The sequence below is a fragment of the Anomaloglossus baeobatrachus genome, chromosome 4 (genome assembly GCF_048569485.1).
Source record: "Anomaloglossus baeobatrachus isolate aAnoBae1 chromosome 4, aAnoBae1.hap1, whole genome shotgun sequence".
NCBI lineage: Eukaryota > Metazoa > Chordata > Amphibia > Anura > Aromobatidae > Anomaloglossus > Anomaloglossus baeobatrachus.
In genome coordinates, this window is record NC_134356.1 from 416,346,931 (window position 1) to 416,367,858 (window position 20,928).

A 20,928-nucleotide genomic window follows, 5' to 3' on the forward strand; every position below is an offset into this window, starting at 1 on the left:
ATGGGTACACTTAGGGGTACTTTGCACGCTGCGACATCGCTAGCCGATGCTAGCGATGCCGAGCGCGATAGTCCCCGCCCCCGTCGCACATGTGATATCTTGTGATAGCTGCCGTAGCGAACATTATCGCTACGGCAGCTTCACACGCACTTACCTGGTCGGCGACATCACTGTGACTGCCGAAAAATCCCTCCTTCAAGGGGGAGGTGCGTTCGGCGTCACCGCAACGTCACTAATCGGCCAGCCAATAGAAGCTGAGCCCACCTTCTCCCTTCCGCATTGCCGGTGGATGGCGGGCGCAGGTAAGGAGATGTTTGTCGCTCCTGCGGCTTCACAACAGCGATGTGTGGTGCTGTAGGAACGACAAACATCGTACCTGCGGCCGAACCGACATTATGGAAATGACCGACGTGAGACAGATCACCGATTTTTGACTGTTTTACGCTCGTTCATCTTCTCTCCTAGGCTTTACACGTTGCGACGTCGTTACCGACGCCAAATGTACGTCGCTTTCGATTTGACCCCGACAATATCGCAGTAGCGATGTCGCAACGTGCAAAGTACCCCTTAGAGTGCTGATGTAAAGTCTTTGATACTTAACCCCCGGCTGTCTGGAATAGGGGATCCAGGGCAGATCAGGGATCCTATGTCTGATCTTCTTGGTGCACGCTGCAGGGAATGAGGACTCTCCAGCCGGCAGCGTTGCCTCAAACAAGCGCGGGTGATTCCAGGTAACCTTGGTGTGTGACATCACGAAGATCTTACGGTGGCCTGACAGACTCAAACTTCTTAAGGTAGGATTGCACGACGAACTGTGTTCAGGCATGATTTTGGGAAGCATTTCTGAGTCCATGCAGCAATTTGCACAACTGAATCATGCCAGTTTATAATGTAGATCACAGCCATTATTTTTTTTTTTAAATTCTTTATTTTAAAGCCAAACTCGTATCAAACAATACATCTCCTGCTCCCAACTGGGACGCAGGTATTATTACAGAAATGACGGTAGAATATATACAAACAATAAGCACACATATGCAATTCCCATCCCCGCTACTACTCAAGTCTGGCCCAGTTTACATATTTTATAAGCCGACCCAACCTAATGTAAGTAGGGAGAAGAGCGAAGAAAAAGAAATCAAGCCTGAAAAAAGATTGAAGAATTGTAGAGAAAGAAAGAAATAAAGAGAGGGGTAGGAGAAGAGAGCAGGAGAGAAGATCAGGGAGTAGTGTAGAGAGGAAGAAAGAGAGGGGGAGAAAGAATGCGAGAAAGAGAAAAAAAAAAAAAAAAAAAAAAGGGGGGTGGAGGAGGAAAAATCACGAATCCTGAGGTTCAGAGAACAAGTCCGCGTACTCCGCCGAGTAGGTGAACTCCATCCATGGGAACCATGTCCTATAAAAGTCTTCCTGGCGATCATTAATAGAGGATGTCAAATCCTCCATATACATCAGATCGTTAATCCGCGAAACCCACTGTGTCACCGTGGGGGGGGTATTAGACTTCCAACCAAGCGGAATGCAAGACCTGGCAGACATGACCAGAAATCTAAGCAAAGATCTCCTATATTTAGAGACCGGGAGTTCGGATAGCTGTAGAATGAATAGCTCCGGACCCATTTTTTCAGTAGTACCGGTCACTCGTCTGATTACCTCCCCCACTTCTGACCAAAACCGCTGCAGAGAAGGGCAAGACCAAAAAATGTGCACAAAATCACCCTCCCCCTGACCGCATCTCCAACAAACCGGGTCAACTGAGGGAAACATTCTATGTAGTCTGGTCGGGACCCTGTACCACCTGGCCAACAATTTGTAATTCGCTTCCAACAGTCTGGAACTGATCGAAGTTCTATGTGCTAGCTGGAGGATGTTGTTTCTTTGTGAGTCGGATAAGCTAATCCCCAGGTCCCTCTCCCACTGCAAAAGGTAAGCCGGGGGGGGCAAATCCCCCGGATCTGATAACATGTTGTATACCAAGGATAGAGAGTGCCGCAAGACTCCCTCTCCCAGGCACAACTTTTCAAATCCCGTAGGAGGTCCGGCATATCGACTGAAGTGAGGGAGGGAGTGCATGTAGTGCCTCATCTGCATAGCCCTCCAATCCCCCAAGGGGCCCGGAGGCAAGAAGCCCCGAATATCCGCTAGTGAAAACCAATCCCCCTCTCTACCCAGATGACAAGCTCTGAATTTGCCCCCCTGAACCCACCCCCTGAAGACCGGGTCCAAGAGACCAGGACGGAATTCCGGGTCGCCTAACACGGGTGTCATAGGGGAAGGCACTGGCAAAAGGAGTCGTCTGACCTCCCTTCTCGAACAACATTCAACAGTGGCGCCGATGGTAGGATGAGATCTCAGAGCAGGCAGGGAGAGGTTCAAAAGCCAGGGGATGACCGGGAGATGTATTTCCGAGAAGCTCTGTTCTAGGGCCACCCACGGCTTTGTGCTGGAATGGCGGCACCAGTCCAATACCCTAACCATATGCGTGGCCAAATAGTACTTTTTAAGGTCTGGGATACCCAGGCCACCCCTAATCTTAGGTCTGCACAAAAGAGACCGGGAGAGTCTCGCCGGTTTGTTGGCCCAGATAAATTTGATCTGTAAAGAGGCCAGTTCCTTGAAGAAAGAGCTAGGGATCCTAATCGGCAAGGATTGAAAGAGGTATAAGAGACGTGGCAGGATATTCATCTTCAGTATTGCACATCTCCCGAACCATGTGAAGTAGCCCTTCCCCCAGTTAGCGCAGTCTTTTCTAATTGATTGCAGGAGCGGGTGAAAATTCAACTTGTAAATTTGACTAGAGTCCACAGCCAACTGGACGCCCAAATACTTCAAGGCCTGGCTAGCCCACCTAAACTCGAACGCGGATTGTAGCGATGTGACTTGCTCAGGAGGAAGAGATATATTTAGGGCCTCCGATTTTGACATATTAATTCTAAAGTTAGATAGAGAGGAGTATGTTTCCAACTCTCTCAGAAGATTAGGGAGGGAAACCCGAGGGTTGGTAATGAAAAAAAGCAAATCGTCCGCATAAGCCGCGATTTTATAAGTAGAACCAGAGATGTTAGGGCCCGAAATGTTAATGTTGCCTCTGATCCGACTGAGCAGGGGCTCCAGAGTCAATATGAAAATCAAGGGCGAGAGAGGACAACCCTGTCTTGTTCCATTGCGAATGGGGAATCTCTCTGAAAGGAGACCGTTCACTCTGACTGCTGCCGAAGGGATTCTGTACAGGGAACATATCCAAGCAAGCATCCTACTCCCCAACCCCACAGCCCGCAGGACCTCCTCCATAAAAATCCAGTTAACTCTGTCGAACGCTTTTTCTGCGTCGGTCGACAGAAGCATCAAAGGCAGCCCATCGGATTTAGCCTTGTGTGTTATGTTCAACGCCTTAGTCGTGTTGTCCCTTGCTTCCCTACCCGTCATGAACCCGGCCTGGTCAGGGTGAACAATCTCCCCAAGCAAAGGGGTGAGTCTATCCGAAAGAATCCTAGTGAAGAGCTTCAGGTCTGTGTTGAGGAGGGAAATGGGTCGGTAACTAGAGCACAACGAAGGATCTTTGCCCTCTTTAGGGATGACAACTATATTAGCAGCTAGGGTATCCCTTGGCAAGGGAGCAGCTCCAGAATGTGGGCCATGGTTGAATGCTGAGAGAAATGGGGAAATCAAAATGGAATCCAACTTTTTGTAATAGAGCAGAGGGAAACCATCCGGGCCAGGAGCCTTGCCTGTGGGGGATTTTTTAAGTGCAGACCAGTATTCCTCCTCCGAGATGGGTCTTTCCAGATCGGCCGCAGCCTCCGGCTTGAGATGTCCCAAGCCGGAGTCCGCGATGTACATCCGTATACGGCTACGCAACTCCGTCCTGGCCCTCTCAGACCGCCCCTCATCAATTGCATAGAGGGCAGTCTTTCGGCAAAGTAGCCCACCTATCTCCCGCGATGTGCACCTTAGAGACATATCCTCTCGCTCTCTGAGTCCTCAGAGCTCTAGCCAGGGTCCTGCCACTCTTATTGCCAAATTCATAGAAATGCCGTCTACACCTAGCCAATGTTCCCCTAGCTTTACAGCATAGTAGGGTCCTCAGTTCCTCCCTCTTCTTGACCAAAATGGCCCCCACATCCCCTCCCAGAGACCCCTTGTGAATTGCCTCCAATTCTCTAATGTCTGCCAAAAGGGATGTAGCCCTAGCTTCTCTTTCTCTCTTCAAGCGTGCCCCATGTTTGATAAACAGACCCCTCACCACACATTTGTGTGCCTCCCAGACTATGCCCGGGGACACCTCCCCCCCCCCCCCCCACTGGCACTGAAATATTCCCTCAAGGCATCCCTTATTTCCTGCATTGTCACCGGTTCATCGAGTAGCGAAGTGTTCAGGGTCCATTGACTCTGCCTACCGATGGGGTAGCCGAGGGATAGAGTTATTGTGATCAAGGCGTGATCAGAGAATGATATGCACTCGATTGAGGAAGCCACCAGAGAGTGTAGATCCCCATGTTTAAGGAAAATGAGGTCTAACCTGGAGTAGCAATCATGCGCTGCCGAGTAAAATGAAAAATCTTTGTCTGATGGGTGCATCAATCGCCAAGTGTCTATTAGTTGATGATCATGTAAACCCCGTCGCAAGCGACGTAGTGCCGAATGTGGCACACTGGACACCCCTTTGGAGCTATCCCTCGGCGGCTCCAACACAACATTAAAGTCACCCCCAAAGACCAGAGTACCCTCAGAGAATTCCTCTATCTGCTCAAGGTAACGCAGCAATGTAGGGCATTGACCCGAATTTGGCAAGTAGACCACCACAAAAGTGAAAGTCTGTGTAGCAATGCGTCCCTTAAGCATCAGAAGCCTTCCCTGATCATCCGATCGAGAGTCCAACAGTTCCCATGGGAGCGTACTGGACATTAAGATGCTCGTGCCCCTGGATCTAGAGTCAGGGGAGGGTGAATGATGCACTACAGGATACCTTCTATCAGCAAGTTTGTATGGTTTTGCCTCACAGTAGTGTGTTTCTTGGAGGAAAGCGACCTGAATTCTGTTTTTCCATAGTAGGTTCAGGAGAATAGACCGTTTCTCCGGGCTGTGAAGACCCTTAACATTCAGTGAGCCCACCCGAAGCTCGGCTTGTTTCTGCTTCGTCATACTCCGTCACTGACCTCTGGAAAAACGAACAACAAATTACACCCCAGCAAAAAAAAAAACAGAAAAAAAAAAAACCGGGGGGAAGGAAAGGAGGGGGGAAACGGATGAGTGGAAGAGGGAGAGTAGAGAGGATGTAGATAAGCGAAAGCAGAGACCCTTTAGCAGGGGAAAGAGAAAGAAGTAGAAGAGCAAAAAGTGGAAAGGCAGAGAGTGGAAAAGCAGCAGTTTTGCCGCACGCAGTACCAGGGACCAGCCCAGAAGCTGCTTAGGGATAGTTAGGGACAAGAACTGACATGTGGCCAGAGCTCCAACCCGCGCCTCACTTATGTATGCTTAGTGACCCGGACCCCGATCAAACGAGGAGGGTCTGTCAACTTAACCTCCCGCGGTCCCACCCACCCAAGACGGAAATGCAAACACCCCCCCCCCCCCCGCCCCCCCCACAAACGACCCAACGTCAACAGATTAAAGTTACATTGAACGTAAGTCAGTACGCTGTGGTCTGTTGGGCCCATCGAACGGCCAGAACCCTTGCCAGCGGAGCAAGGAGGTCAGGGGGCACCCCCAGGCAACCCCCAACCATACTCCTCTCCCGACCACCCAGCCATCACTTTGGTCACTTCCCCGACCCATCAACAACCGAGAGATTTCATGACCCTCCAAGATCATCACAGTGGGAGGATTGGACGTCATCCCTCCTCCTTCGCCGTCCAGTTGGGGCCTGAGGTTCCCACTCCATCCAGTCCGGGATTGAGCAGTCTGGTATTCCAAGAAAGTCATACAACTTTGAAAGCTCAGAGTGCCTCCTCAATGGGAACACGGTGTCCCCCTTGCGGACAATTAGATGAAAGGGGTGGCCCCATCTGTACGAGGCGCCTGCCTCTTTGATTTTGAGCAAAAGGGGGTGAAGCAAACGTCTCATATATAGTGTGCGGCCAGAGACATCCGGGAATAGCTTCACCACAGCCCCATCTACTTCCACAGAGCCACGCGACCAGGCTCCCTGAAGAATCCTCTCTCTGTCCCCATAGTAATGCAAGCGACATAATACGTCTCTGGGGAAGGAAGCAGATCTGGGGCCGGGCCTTGCGACCCTATGAATTCTGTCAAAGAGATAGGCGGCCTCAGGTGGGCGATTAGTGACTTGATTGAATATAGATAAGACTTTGGTGCGCAGCATATCTTGGGGCCAGTCCTCCGGAATTCCCTTCAGCCTTATATTATTTCTTCTGCCCCTATTTTCTTGATCGTCCAATAGCAGAGCAAGCTCCCTAATGCGGGCATTAGAAGACTCACAGTCCCGTTCAATCCTTTCCATTCTAACCTCCAGGGACTCCTGTGCTTGCTCTGTTGCCTCTATTCTATCTTCCAGCACCACCATTTCCTCTCTCAGGGTAGTCAGCGCCACCTGCTGGGAGGATTCTATTCTGGCCACCACATCCTCCAGATCTTTTTTGCTGGGGAGGGCCAATATAAGCTCTCTCAAAGCCTGCAAGTCATCCCGAGAGGGGCCAGGGGGCTGGTCGCCTGTCATCAAGGGGTCTTCTGCTTGCCCCAGAGAAGGGGGTGTACCTGGGGTGCAGAGGGACAAAGGGAATCCCAGCACTGGTGATCCCCCGGATGTCGAGGCCTCCTCTGTCTCCTCAGTGACAAGCTGTGTGGCCGGGCCTGTGGGTCCCCCCCTCCTCCACGCCTCTATACCTTGTTCTGCAGCCGCCGGTCTCACTACTGTGGCGTTCGCTCGTTTCTCCCCTTCACCAGACGCCCGAGCTGCAGAGGCTGTGGGCGGGCGCCGGGTCGCACCAGGGGAATCCCCAGCTGGGGAACGCTGCAGAGACGCCGGCGCCATCTTGTCCTGGGCCACCGGCGGGAGCTCCCGGCCCGGCCCCGCCAGGTATCTGGAGAGGCTCCCCTGGGACTTCTGGCTCCCTCCGGGGGATGCGGAGGTGGGGGCACCACCCGGTCTTTTCTTGGGGGCCATCCTGGATGCGGAGGGACCGCGGTAATCTGTAGAATTAAGCTGTGGGCGCAGGAGCTCTGGAGGTAAGCTTCCTCACGCCACCATGTCTAGGACACGCCCCATCACAGCCATTATTAACAGTCGGCCTTGTCCCTTGAACATATCTATATCTCTAGAATTTCGGAATATTAGAATAACCCGCCACCTACAGTCATTTACATATCATCAAAGTGTCTGCATTTTTATGTTGGTTAACATTTTTTTTTAAATTGCTCTGCAATTTTTTAGACATAGTTGTTCACAGATTAACGAACCTTCGACCATATTTCCTTCTGAGAGACTCTGCCTCACTAACATGCTCTTTTAATATAGTAAATGTACTTGAAAATAAACCCTCCAGTTATTTTTAACCTGTTCACAACACATGACTTACTGGGTACGTCATGGATCGTGTCAGGTTAATTGCTGCCGTGGGCAGCCGGCAGCGATCGCTGCATGTCAGCTGATTTGAACAGCGGACATGTGCGGCTATCAGGCACGATTGAGTCCGAGACCCACTCACGCCTGTTAACCCCTTGCATCTCGCTGTCAAAATGTGACAGTGAGATTAAACAGCGCTCCGCGGTAAGCATTAACTTACCCAGCGCCATCAGAAGTCACGTGATGTGATCACATGGATCCGATGGTTGTCATGGTAGCACAGGGTCATGTAATGGCTCCTGTAGCTAGCGTGAGTCACTTTCTCTTTCACTTGTCCGGCTGCTGCCAGTGAGAAGAGGTGAGCTTTTCTGCTGGTCTCAGCTGTGTAGCTCTGATCAACAGAAAAGAATGAGTGATCAGACTGCTGATCCATATAGCCCCCTAGGGGGACTAGTAAAATTAAAAAAAAAAAGTTTAACAAAGTTTTTTTATAAAAAATTAAAAACACCTAAAATTTCAAATCAATCCTATTTGCCCCATTGAAACTGAAAGGTATAAAGAATATACACACATTTGGTATCGCCACATTCAGAAATGCCTGATCTATCAAAATATAAAATTGTATTAATCTGATCAGTAAACAGCGTAGTGGCAAAAAAAATCCAAACCCCAAAATTACATTTTGTTTTTCTTGTCCCCGAATATTTTGTACAAGATGCGATAACAGGTGATCAAAATGTAGTATGTTTGCAAAAATGGAGCTATTAAAAACGTCAGCTCGAAACACAAAAAAAACCCCATCACTGAGCCCCATATCCCGAAAAATAATAATGCTACGTATCGCGGAAAATGGCGCAAAAAGTGCACCTTTTTTTGGCCAAACTTGTGATTTTTTTTTTTTTTTTTTTTTTTTTTTTTTTTTTACCCCTTTAAATAAAAGTAATCCTATACATGTTTGGTGTGTACGAACTCGTACCGACCTGAGGCATCACACTGATACATCAGTTTTACCATATAGTGAACACTGTGAATAAAATATCCCCAAAACAATCGGCCAGTCGCACTTTGTTTGCAATTTTTTCGCACTTGGAATTTTTTTCCTGTTTTCTAGTACACTATATGGTAAAACTATTGGTTTCATTCAAAACTACAACTCATCCAGCAAAAATAAGCCCTTATATGGCAAACTTGACGGAAAAAATAAAAAGTTACGGCTCTCAAAAGAAGGGAGCAAAAAACGGAAAATCACCCGGGGGTGAAGGTTAATTAGTACTTACTTTTCAATCTTATTGTTAACTTTGTTCCAACTTTTAGAGTTGTGTTGCTACAATGTGTTTTTAAATTAGTTATTTATTTCAAATGAAATGGGAAAAATGCCTCACTTTGAACTTCTTATGTGTTCTATGTTGTGCTGTGAATGAAAAATGGCTATAAGATTTCCAGATAATTGCATTCTTGTTTTCTGTACATTTTACATAGTGTCCCAACTTTTTTGTTATAGAGGTTTATATGTAACTAGATGGTGGCCCGATTCTAATGCATCGGGTATTCTAGAATTTATTGTGTAGTTAATGTATGATTTTTGTTATATAATATATAGATGTTGTGTGTAGTTGCCAAGTGTTTGTGTAGGGTGCTGTAAATGTTCTGGGTGTTGTCTGGGTGTGGGGTGTGAGAGCGGTGTTGTTTGTGTGTTGCGTTGTTTGTGGAGCGCTGTGCGTGTGTGTGTGTGTGTCTGTGTGTGGTGCACGATTTGTGTGGGGTGTGTGTGTTTTGGGGGAGGTATGTTTTGTGCAGTGTGTTTGTGTGTGTGTGTGCCGCGGTGTTTGTGTGTGTGTGTGTGGGTGTCTGTGTAGGGCGGTGTTTGTGGTTCCCAGTGTGTGGTGTGTTGTGCGGTGCGCGTGTGTGTGTGTGTGTGTGTGTGTGTGTGTGTGTGTGTGTGTGTGTGTTTTGGGGGGATGTGTGCACCCCCCATCGTGCTCCATTCCCCCATGCTGCGCACCCCCCATCATGCTCCATCTCCCATGCTCCGCACCGCTCAGAGAGGACTATAATATGAGGACTATAATAGGAGCAGTAGTCCTGAGAGGAGGATAATAGGAGTAGTAGTCCTGGGGCGAGAGGAGTATAATAGGAGGAGGAGTCCTGGGGGGAGAGGAGTGTAATAGGAGCAGTAGTCCTGGGGGGAGAGGAGTATAATAGGAGGAGTAGTAGTTCTGGGGGGAGAGGAGTGTAATAGGTGGAGTAGTCCTGGGGGGAGAGGAGTAGTCCTGGGAAGAGAGGAGGATAATAGGAGTAGTAGTCCTGGGGCGAGAGGAGTATAATAGGAGGAGTAGTCCTGGGGGGAGAGGAGTGTAATAGGTGGAGTAGTCCTGGGGGGAGAGGAGTGTAATAGGAGCAGTAGTCCTGGAGGGAGAGGAGTCTAATAGGAGGAGTAGTCATGGGGGGAGAGGAGTATAATAGGAGGAGTAGTCATGGAGGGAGAGGAGTATAATAGGAGGAGGAGTAGTTCTGGGGGGAGAGGAGTATAATAGGAGTAGTAGTCCTGTGGGGAGAGGAGTAGTCCTGGGAAGAGAGGAGGATAATAGGAGTAGTAGTCCTGGGGCGAGAGGAGTATAATAGGAGTAGTAGTCCTGGGGGGAGAGGAGTGTAATAGGTGGAGTAGTCCTGGGGGGAGAGGAGTATAATAGGAGGAGGAGTAGTTCTGGGGGGAGAGGAGTATAATAGGAGTAGTAGTCCTGTGGGGAGAGGAGCGTAATAGGTAGAGTAGTCCTGGGCGGAGGTGTATAGGTGGCCAAAGTGTGCGGGGGGCGGGGCCGGGCGGCCAATGCAACGGTTGTCACTGTAATCACGTCATTTTGGGCAAGACATAATAAAGCAATTATATATATATCCTAGAAGGTGGCCCGATTCTACGCATCGGGTATTCTAGAAGTTACGTATTGTGTAGTTAATGTATGATTTTTGTTATATATACACACAGTTAGGTCCAGAAATATTTGGACAGTGACACAAGTTTTGTTATTTTAGCTGTTTACAAAAACATGTTCAGAAATACAATTATATATATAATATGGGCTGAAAGTGCACACTCCCAGCTGCAATATGAGAGTTTTCACATCCAAATCGGAGAAAGGGTTTAGGAATCATAACTCTGTAATGCATAGCCTCCTCTTTTTAAAGGGACCAAAAGTAATTGGACAAGGGACTCTAAGGGCTGCAATTAACTCTGAAGGCGTCTCCCTCGTTAACCTGTAATCAATGAAGTAGTTAAAAGGTCTGGGGTTGATTACAGGTGTGTGGTTTTGCATTTGGAAGCTGTTGCTGTGACCAGACAACATGCGGTCTAAGGAACTCTCAATTGAGGTGAAGCAGAACCTCCTGAGGCTGAAAAAAAAGAAAAAATCCATCAGAGAGATAGCAGACATGCTTGGAGTAGCAAAATCAACAGTCGGGTACATTCTGAGAAAAAAGGAATTGACTGGTGAGCTTGGGAACTCAAAAAGGCCTGGGCGTCCACGGATGACAACAGTGGTGGATGATCGCCGCATACTTTCTTTGGTGAAGAAGAACCCGTTTATAACATCAACTGAAGTCCAGAACACTCTCAGTGAAGTAGGTGTATCTGTCTCTAAGTCAACAGTAAAGAGAAGACTCCATGAAAGTAAATACAAAGGGTTCACATCTAGATGCAAACCATTCATCAATTCCAAAAATAGACAGGCCAGAGTTAAATTTGCTGAAAAACACCTCATGAAGCCAGCTCAGTTCTGGAAAAGTATTCTATGTACAGATGAGACAAAGATCAACCTGTACCAGAATGATGGGAAGAAAAAAGTTTGGAGAAGAAAGGGAATGGCACATGATCCAAGGCACACCACAACCTCTGTAAAACATGGTGGAGGCAACGTGATGGCATGGGCATGCATGGCTTTCAATGGCACTGGGTCACTTGTGTTTATTGATGACATAACAGCAGACAAGAGTAGCCGGATGAATTCTGAAGTGTACCGGGATATACTTTCAGCCCAGATTCAGCCAAATGCCGCAAAGTTGATCGGACGGCGCTTCATAGTACAGATGGACAATGACCCCAAGCATACAGCCAAAGCTACCCAGGAGTTCATGAGTGCAAAAAAGTGGAACATTCTGCAATGGCCAAGTCAATCACCAGATCTTAACCCAATTGAGCATGCATTTCACTTGCTCAAATCCAGACTTAAGACGGAAAGACCCACAAACAAGCAAGACCTGAAAGCTGCGGCTGTAAAGGCCTGGCAAAGCATTAAGAAGGAGGAAACCCAGCGTTTGGTGATGTCCATGGGTTCCAGACTTAAGGCAGTGATTGCCTCCAAAGGATTCGCAACAAAATATTGAAAATAAAAATATTTTGTTTGGGTTTGGTTTTTGTCCAATTACTTTTGACCTCCTAAAATGTGGAGTGTTTGTAAAGAAATGTGTACAATTCCTACAATTTCTTGTAGGAGGTTTCATTTCAAATCCAATGTGGTGGCATGCAGAGCCCAACTCGCGAAATTTGTAACACTGTCCAAATATTTCTGGACCTAACTGTGTGTATGTGTATGTATGTATGTGTATATATATATATATATATATATATATATATATATATATATATATATATATATATATATATGTTGTTGTGTGTAGTTACCAAGTGTTTGTGTAGGGCGCTGTACATGTTCTGGGTGTGGCGGGGGGTGAGAGCGGTGTTTGTGTGTTGCGTTGTTTGTGGAGCTCTGTGTGTCTGTAGCGTTGTGTGTGTGTGTGTGTTGCGCGGTTTGTGTGGGTGTGGGGTGTGTGTGTGTTTTGGGGGGAGGTATGTTTTGTGCAGTGTGTGTGTTGTGCGGTATGTGCGTATATTTGTGTGTGCGGCGTTGTCTGTGTGTGTGTGGGTGTCTGTGGTTCCCAGTGTGTGTGTGTGTGTGTGTGTGTGTGTGTGTGTGTGTGTGTGTGTTTTGGGGGGAGGTGTGCACCCCCCCTCGTGCTCTATCCCCCATGCTGCGCACTCCCCATCGTGCTCCATCCCCCATGCTGCGCACCCCCCATCGTGCTCCATCCCCCATGCTGCGCACCCCCCATCGTGCTCCATCCCCCATGCTGCGCACCCCCCATCGTGCTCCATCCCCCATGCTGCGCACCCCCCATCGTGCTCCATCCCCCATTCTACGCACTCCCCATCGTGCTCCATCCCCTATGCTGCGCACTCCCCATCGTGCTCCATCCCCTATGCTGCGCACTCCCCATCGTGCTCCATCCCCCATGCTGCGCACTCCCCATCGTGCTCCATCCCCCATGCTGCGCACTCCCCATCGTGCTCCATCCCCCATGCTGCGCACTCCCCATCGTGCTCCATCCCCCATGCTGCGCACTCCCCATCGTGCTCCATCCCCCATGCTGCGCACTCCCCATCGTGCTCCATCCCCCATGCTGCGCACTCCCCATCGTGCTCCATCCCCCATGCTGCGCACTCCCCATCGTGCTCCATCCCCCATGCTGTGCACCCTCCATCGTGCTCCAGTCACACATCAGACAGTATACACTCACACATCTGATCGCATACACTCACACACACACCCCACTTCTCCCTGTGCCCACCGGTGGGCGGTCCCAGCAGCTGTGCTGCACGCCGTGCTCCTCTGCCGACACTCACAGATCCGATCGCATACACACACACACTCACACATCAGAACACACTCACACACATCCGATCGCATACATGCACACACACACTGACGATATTGCACATACGCGCTCACACAATCACAACATCCGGAGATACCACATGCTTCCGGCCATGTGATCCTCCGGCAGGTCCTGGAAGGTCACTGCACAGTATTGCCACCGAGAAGCAAGCGATATCACGGGATGTTGTGAGTATGTGGATGCGATCTGATGTGTGTGTGAGAGTGAGTGTGATCTGATGTGTGTGCATGTGTGTGTGTGTGTTCCGCCGCTGCAGGACCTTGATGCGCTCACCTCGGGGCAAGAGGCCATTCCGTGTGGGGGGCGGAGCCGAGGCGAGCGGCCAATCCGTTCGGGGGGAGGAGCTGAGGCGAGCGGCCAATCCGTGCGGGGGGGCGGGGCCATTGCGAGCCCTGCGGCCAATCTGCTGTTTGTCACCGTAAGGACATGGCCAATCCGTGCGGGGGGGGGGGCGGAGGCGAGCGGCCAATCCGTGCGGGGGAGAGGAGCCGAGGCGAGCAGCAAATCCGTGCGGGGGGCGGGGCCATGGTGAGCCCAGCGGCAAATCCGCTGTTTGTCACCGTAAGGACATGGCCAATCCGTGCGGGGGGGGTGGAGCCGAGGCGAGGCAAGCGGCCAATCCGTGCGGGGGGAAGAGGCGAGGCGAGCGGCCAATCCGGGCGGGGGGGCGGGGCCATGGCAAGCCCAGCGGCCAATCCGCTGTTTGTCACCGTAAGGACACAATTTTGGAGCAAGACAGACAGACAGACAGACAGAATAAGGCAATTATATATATAGATAGATTTGTGATTTTCTGTTAATTGTGTCATTCAGATAAGCAGCGATGTTTGGAACTGCAGGAAGCGCTCAGGACCTCTCATGAAAAGTATTGCTTTTGGCCAGATAGTCCATGTCCAGGTACTGTGAATGGTATTTCAGATATGTTTTTGAATTTTTTTAAAGTGTAAACATCACTAGAAAAGTTTTATATATGACAGGTGTTGAAAAGTGTCACTGATCAATGGGGGTCTGGGTCAGAGAACCCCACAATCAGTCATAATACCAATCTGAAGTCCACAGCTCCTGCATGAGCAGGACACCATAGTAAGTCTGTATCCGTAGACAGCTTTGAGAGTGAGTGTGTGGCTAAATAGATTTTATCATTGAGCATATACACTGATATACACTGATTTGTGTGCAGCTCGTGCAGGCGTATTTTGACTGATCAATGGGGGGGTCTCATGACTCTGCCTCTCATTGATCAGCAGCACTGTGCAACGCCTGATTTATATATATATATATATATATATATATATATATATATATATATATATATATATATATCATTATATACAGACCGTTATATTTAATTATAGAACTGAATCCATTATGTAGAGGCCTAGGCATACTCCTAGGCATGCAACAGTGCTTCATGCAGATACATGTGGTGAAACAGCTGCCCAACATGAAGCACAGTACAATTGTCTTCAGAATAAGGCCGGGATCACATGAGCTTATAAAAAAAATTATCATTAGGATTCCATCTAGAAAACTTGGACTATTTATTTCTCACTTGTAATCCATGTGCAACCCTTCTTTTTTTTTTTTTTTTTTTTTTTTTACAGCAGTTAGCAATAATTTTCAAGACCACTTAGTTTCCCATGCTGAGTAATTGCAATCCATTCATAAAAACTAGATGCTAAGCTGCGGCTCCATATGGTTTCCAATTTTTTTTGTGCACTCTTAAGGGGGCTTTACACGCTACGATATCGTTAATGTTTGGTCGCCGGGGTCAAGTTGTTAGTGACACACATCCGGCGTCATTAACGATATCGCAGCGTGTAATACTTACCAGCGACATTAGGCGACCTCAAAAATGGTGAAAATCGTTCACCATGGAGAGGTCGTCCCAAAGTCAAAAATCGGTAAGGGTTGTTTAGCGTTGTGGTTCACCGCTCATGCGGCAGCACACATCGCTATGTGTGACACCGCATGAGCGAGGAACGTCTCCTTACCTGCCGCCGGCCGCAATGAGGAAGGAAGGAGGTGGGCGGGATGTTACGTCCTGCTCATCTCCGCCCCTCCGCTTTGATTGGCCGGACGCTTAGTGACGTTTCGGTGATGTCGCTGTGATGCCGAACGTCCCTCCCCCTTGGGGATTGTTCGGCAGTCACAGCGACGCCGCCGACCAGGTAAGTATGTGTGACGCTGCCGTAGCGATAATGTTCGCTACGGCAGCGATCACAAACAATCGCATGCGCGACGGGGGCAGGTACTTACACGGTCGGTATCGCTAGAAATTGCTAGTGATATCGCTACCTTGTAAAGCCCCCTTTAGACTTGAATGGGTGAGTCTCATCCGACGCATGGAGGAGACTCATGCATGCAGATTTTTTTTTTTCTCCCCACGGTCAGTGAAATAAACGCTCATCAGCACTGCCCCATTGGATAACATTGGGCCCAGTGCTGTCTGTCTGCTGTCCGTTTTATCATGAGCAGCACTTGGTCTGAAAATATGGTTGTGTGAACTGGGCCTAATTAGAATGAAGACTGCTCACAATTGAGTGTATTTCTCAGAAAAATTGGTCTCGTTATTATATGAATGTTTCCAAACAAGTTTTTATTTTATGTAATTACAGTGGAACCTTGGTTTCCGAGAACAATCCGTTCTGGGAGTGTGCTTGTAAACCAAGTTACTCGTCTAGCAAAGCAAAATTTCCCATAGGAAATCATTGAAATGCAGACAATTCGTTCCACAACTTGTTCAATGTGCCATCCTGGTCCACCTATTGTGCCATGCCATACAAACACACACGCACACACACAAATTATGCTTACCTTACCTTCCGTTCCATTGCCGGTCTCCCGGTTCTTGTAGTTTGCCGCTACAGGATGTGCATTGGGTAACCTTCGCAACGATCGAGGAACTTCTGCTAACAGAGCGCTGATGTCAAAGGCAGGAGCCGCTTGCCTCTGATTGGTCAGCGCGCTGCCTTTGAGTAGCGGCTGACCGCGGAAGTCCCTCCTTCGTCTCGATGGTTACCCGATACACATCCTGTACCGGCGGACTACAAGAACCAGGAGGCCGGCGATGTAACAGAAGGCAAGGTGAGCATAATATGTTTGTGTTTGTGCGGACTGCAAGAGCGGGTTAGAGCGTGGTGAAAGTACGGAACCGGAAGTGTGCGCGGTGAGTATTTGCTCGTACGGCAAAGATTGCTCGTAAACTGAGTTACAAATCTACAGCAAGCTTTGCTCGTTTAGCGAAATACTCGCACACCAAGTTATTCGTTAAGCGAGGTTCCACTGCATTATTATTACAGTAATAAGTAACACTACCTTTCTATTGATATTGAACCACTAATGGCTGAGCGTCTTGACGTGACAGTGACACCAGTTTGGGCCTAGCTCTATCATGAAGATTATGATTAAAGATCAGAGTTTGCCCCCCCCCCATCCCTACAGAGTTTGCCCCCCCCATCCCTACAGAGTTTGCCCCCCCCATCCCTACAGAGTTTGCCCCCCCCCCATCCCTACAGAGTTTGCCCCCCCCTTCCCTACAGAGTTTGCCCCCCCCTTCCCTACAGAGTTTGCCCCCCCTTCCCTACAGAGTTTGCCCCCCCCCCTTCCCTACAGAGTTTGCCCCCCCCTTCCCTACAGAGTTTGCCCCCCCCTTCCCTACAGAGTTTGCCCCCCCCCTTCCCTACAGAGTTTGCCCCCCCCTTCCCTACAGAGTTTGCCCCCCCCCTTTCCTACAGAGTTTGCCCCCCCTTTCCTACAGAGTTTGCCCCCCCTTTCCTACAGAGTTTGCCCCCCCCCTTTCCTACAGAGTTTGCCCCCCCCCCTTTCCTACAGAGTTTGCCCCCCCCCCTTTCCTACAGAGTTTGCCCCCCCCTTTCCTACAGAGTTTGCCCCCCCCCTTTCCTACAGAGTTTGCCCCCCCCTTTCCTACAGAGTTTGCCCCCCCCCTTTCCTACAGAGTTTGCCCCCCCCCCTTTCCTACAGAGTTTGCCCCCCCCCTTCCCTACAGAGTTTGCCCCCCCCTTCCCTACAGAGTTTGCCCCCCCCTTCCCTACAGAGTTTGCCCCCCCCCTTCCCTACAGAGTTTGCCCCCCCCCTTCCCTACAGAGTTTGCCCCCCCCTTCCCTACAGAGTTTGCCCCCCCCCCTTCCCTACAGAGTTTTCCCCCCCCCTTTCCTACAGAGTTTCCCCCCCCCTTTCCTACAGAGTTTCCCCCCCCCTTTCCTACAGAGTTTGCCCCCCCCTTTCCTACAGAGTTTGCCCCCCCCTTTCCTACAGAGTTTGCCCCCCCCTTTCCTACAGAGTTTGCCCCCCCTTTCCTACAGAGTTTGCCCCCCCTTTCCTACAGAGTTTGCCCCCCCCGCCAAAGTTTAATCAGCTCTAATTTAGGGTGGGATGTTTTTGTGCTTCCTTTGCAATTACTATATCATACCAGTAACTAAGTACATCTGTTTTCTCTTCTGTACCCTTTTTAACAGTTCGATGTTCTTTATTTGAACCTTTCACTCCCTACCATAATATTGTATATTGTACAGTAATTGTATGGTCACCCTCCAATATGTTCCCCGGATTTTAATAATCACTGTGGTATCTGCTTATACAAATTTTGACGAACTACTCTTTTCTTACTTTACTACTTTTTTTTTTTGCATTCTCCTTTATTGAGAACAGTTATATAAAGTCTGGAGCATTGTGCGTTATCTGATCTGTCAGTGAAGTATGTAATTCTGATAACACGCCTGTATCAGCACTTTGGGGCGCTGTTAAAGGGGTTGTCCGACATAACAAAAATGTTTGAGTTTAAGCTAACCCCTTAGTGACGGAGCTAATTTTCACCTTAATGACCAGACCAAATTTTGCAATTCTGACCAGTGTCACTTCATGAGGTTATAACTCTGGAACGCTTCAACGGATCCCGGTGATTCTGAGATTGTTTTTTCGTCACATATTGGACTTCATGTTAGTACCAAATTTAGGACAATATTTTTTGCGTTTATTGAAGAAAAAAATTGAATATTGGCAAAAATTTTGAAAATTTAGCAATTTTCAACTTTTGAATTTTTATACCGTTAAACCAGAGATTTCTGTGACCCAAAATAGTTAATAAATAACATTTCCCACATGTCTACTTTACATCAGCACAATTTTGGAAACAAAATTTTTTTTTGTTAGGAAGTTAGAGGGGTTCAAAGTTTATCAGCGATTTCTCATTTTTACATCAAAATTTACAAAACCATTTTTTTAGGGACCACATCACATTTGAAGTGACTTCAATAGGCCTAGATGACAGAAAATACCCAAAAGTGACACCATTATAAAAACTGCACCCCCCAAAGTACTCAAAACCACATTCAAGAAGTTTATTAACCCTTCAGGTGCTTCACATGAACAAAAGCAATGTGGAATGAAAAAAAGCAAAAATTAAATTTTACCTAAAAATGTTGCTCTAACCCAAATTTATTCACTTTTAGAAGACCTAACACAACAAAATGGACCCCAAAACTTGTTCCCCACTTTCTTATGAGTGCGCCGATACCCCACATGTGGTCAGAAACCTCTGTTTGGACAAATGGGAGGGCTCGGAACAGAAGGAGCAATATTTGAATTTTGGAAAGCAAATTTGGCTGAAATAGATTGCGAGCACCATGTTGCATTTACAGGTCCGCTAAGGCACCTAAACAGAAGAAACCCCTCACAAGTGACACCATTTTGGAAACTAGACCCCTCAAGGCTTCTATCTAGTGGTATAGTGAGCATTTTAGATCCACAGGTACTTCACAGATTTTGTTAACGTTACGTTGTCATATTGAAAATTTTAATAATTTTCTCAAAAATGTTGCTTTAGCATCAATTTTCTCACTTTTTCAAGAGGTAATTCCAAAAATTTGACCTCAAGGTTTGTTAACCACTTTTTTATGAGCGCGGTGATACCTCACATGTGGTCTGAAACCTTTGTTTGGACAAATGGGAGGGCTTGGAACGAAAGGAGCAATGTTTGAATTTTGGAAAGGAAATTTGGCTGAAAAAGATTGCGGGCACCATGTCACATTTGGAGGACCCCTAAGGTACCTAAACAGCAGAAACCCCACACAAGTGACCCCATTTTGGAAACTAGGCCCCTCAAGGAATTTATCTAGATGTTTGGTGAGTACCCTGAACCCCCAGGTGCTTCACAGAATTTTATAACGTTGAGCCATGAAAAAAAAAAAAAAAAATTTTACCACAAAATTGTTATTTCAACCAGGTAGCTTTTTTTTTTTTACAAGAGTAAAAGGAAAAAATTCAGCATAACATTTATTGTGCAATTTCTCCTGAGTTTGGCGATACCTTATATGTGGTGGAAATCAACTGTTTGGGCGCATGGCAGGGCTCGGAAGGGAAGGAGTGCCATTTGACTGCAAAATTGGCTGGAATCAATAGCGGACGCCAGGTTGCATTTGGAGAGCCCCTGAGGTGCCTAAACAGTGGAGGTCCCCCACAAGTGACTCCATTCTGGAAACAAGACACCTCAAGGCTTTTATCTAGGTGTATAGTGAGCAGTATGAATCCACGAATACTTCACAGAATTTGATAAGCTTAGGTTGCCATATTGAAAATTTTCATTTTTTTCACAAAAATGTTGCTTCAGCATCAAATTTCTCACTTTTTCAAGAGACAACAACAAACCGTGGACCCCACAGGTTGTTATCCAATGTCTTATGAGCACAGGGATACCCCACATGTGGCCAAAAACCTCTGTTTGGATAAATGGGAGGGCTTGGAATGGAAGCAGCACCATTTGAATTCTGGAAAAGTTGAAATAAATTGCGGGCACCATGTCACATTTGCAGGGCCCCTTGGGTACCTATACATTAGAAACCCCCACAAGTGACCCCATTTTGGAAACTGGATTTTATTCAGGAGTATAATAAGCATTTTGAATCCACAGGTACTTCACAAAAATGTTGCTGTAGCAACCAATGTCTCACTTTTAGGCTATGTGGCCATGAGCCAGCGACACGGCGTCTAGTACACAGTGTCAGCCTCCTGCAGAGATGTGAGTGTTGTCCACGGGAGAACGCAGCTGCCCATGCCCACGATTTGGGTTCAGGCCGCTGTGGAGCTCTATGCTACCTGCAGAGAACACTCATCTCCGCAGCATAAATTGACATGCTGAGGCTCGGGAAGCTGCGCCACAGGTCAGTTTATGTGGCGGAGAAAAGAAGCACATTGGGCAAGCACATTGGGCATGGGATTTCTAAAAATCCTTCCACTGTGCTTCTACTGCACAATGCAGCGCTATGGACACAGGGAAAACACTCTGCGCCCAAAACGCTGCAAATCCCGATTGTGGGCGCACAGCCTAAAATGCTACAATGGATGAATGGATACATGTCAAACATATATAACATCCCACCCCCTGCATATTCTAAGCTGGCGCCCTTTAGTGCCTTTCATGTGGCACTAAAGGGTGCCTAGCCTTGTATTTAGCCCCCCAAAAAAATAATAATTAAAATAAACGACGTGGGGTCCCCCCCATTTTTGATAGCCAGCTAGGGTAAAGCAGACAGCTGTAGCCTGCAAACCACAGCTGACAGCTTCACCTTGGCTGGTGATCAATTTGGAGGGCTCCCCAGGCGTTTTTTTTAAAAAAAAAAAAAACGTGGGGTCCCCCCCAAATTAGATCACCAGCCAAGGTGAAG

General features: G+C 48.0%; 1 protein-coding gene across 2 annotated transcripts in view; it reads left to right on the forward strand.

The window, feature by feature from the left end:
* ZC3HC1 (zinc finger C3HC-type containing 1) overlaps window positions 1-20,928 on the forward strand; it is an 80,183-nt gene that overhangs the window by 14,288 nt on the left and 44,967 nt on the right. For both annotated transcript variants that reach the window (XM_075345352.1, XM_075345353.1), the window contains one exon: window positions 14,060-14,143. In XM_075345352.1, the coding sequence (XP_075201467.1) occupies window positions 14,060-14,143 (84 nt within the window). The remainder of the gene's footprint in view (window positions 1-14,059; window positions 14,144-20,928) is intronic.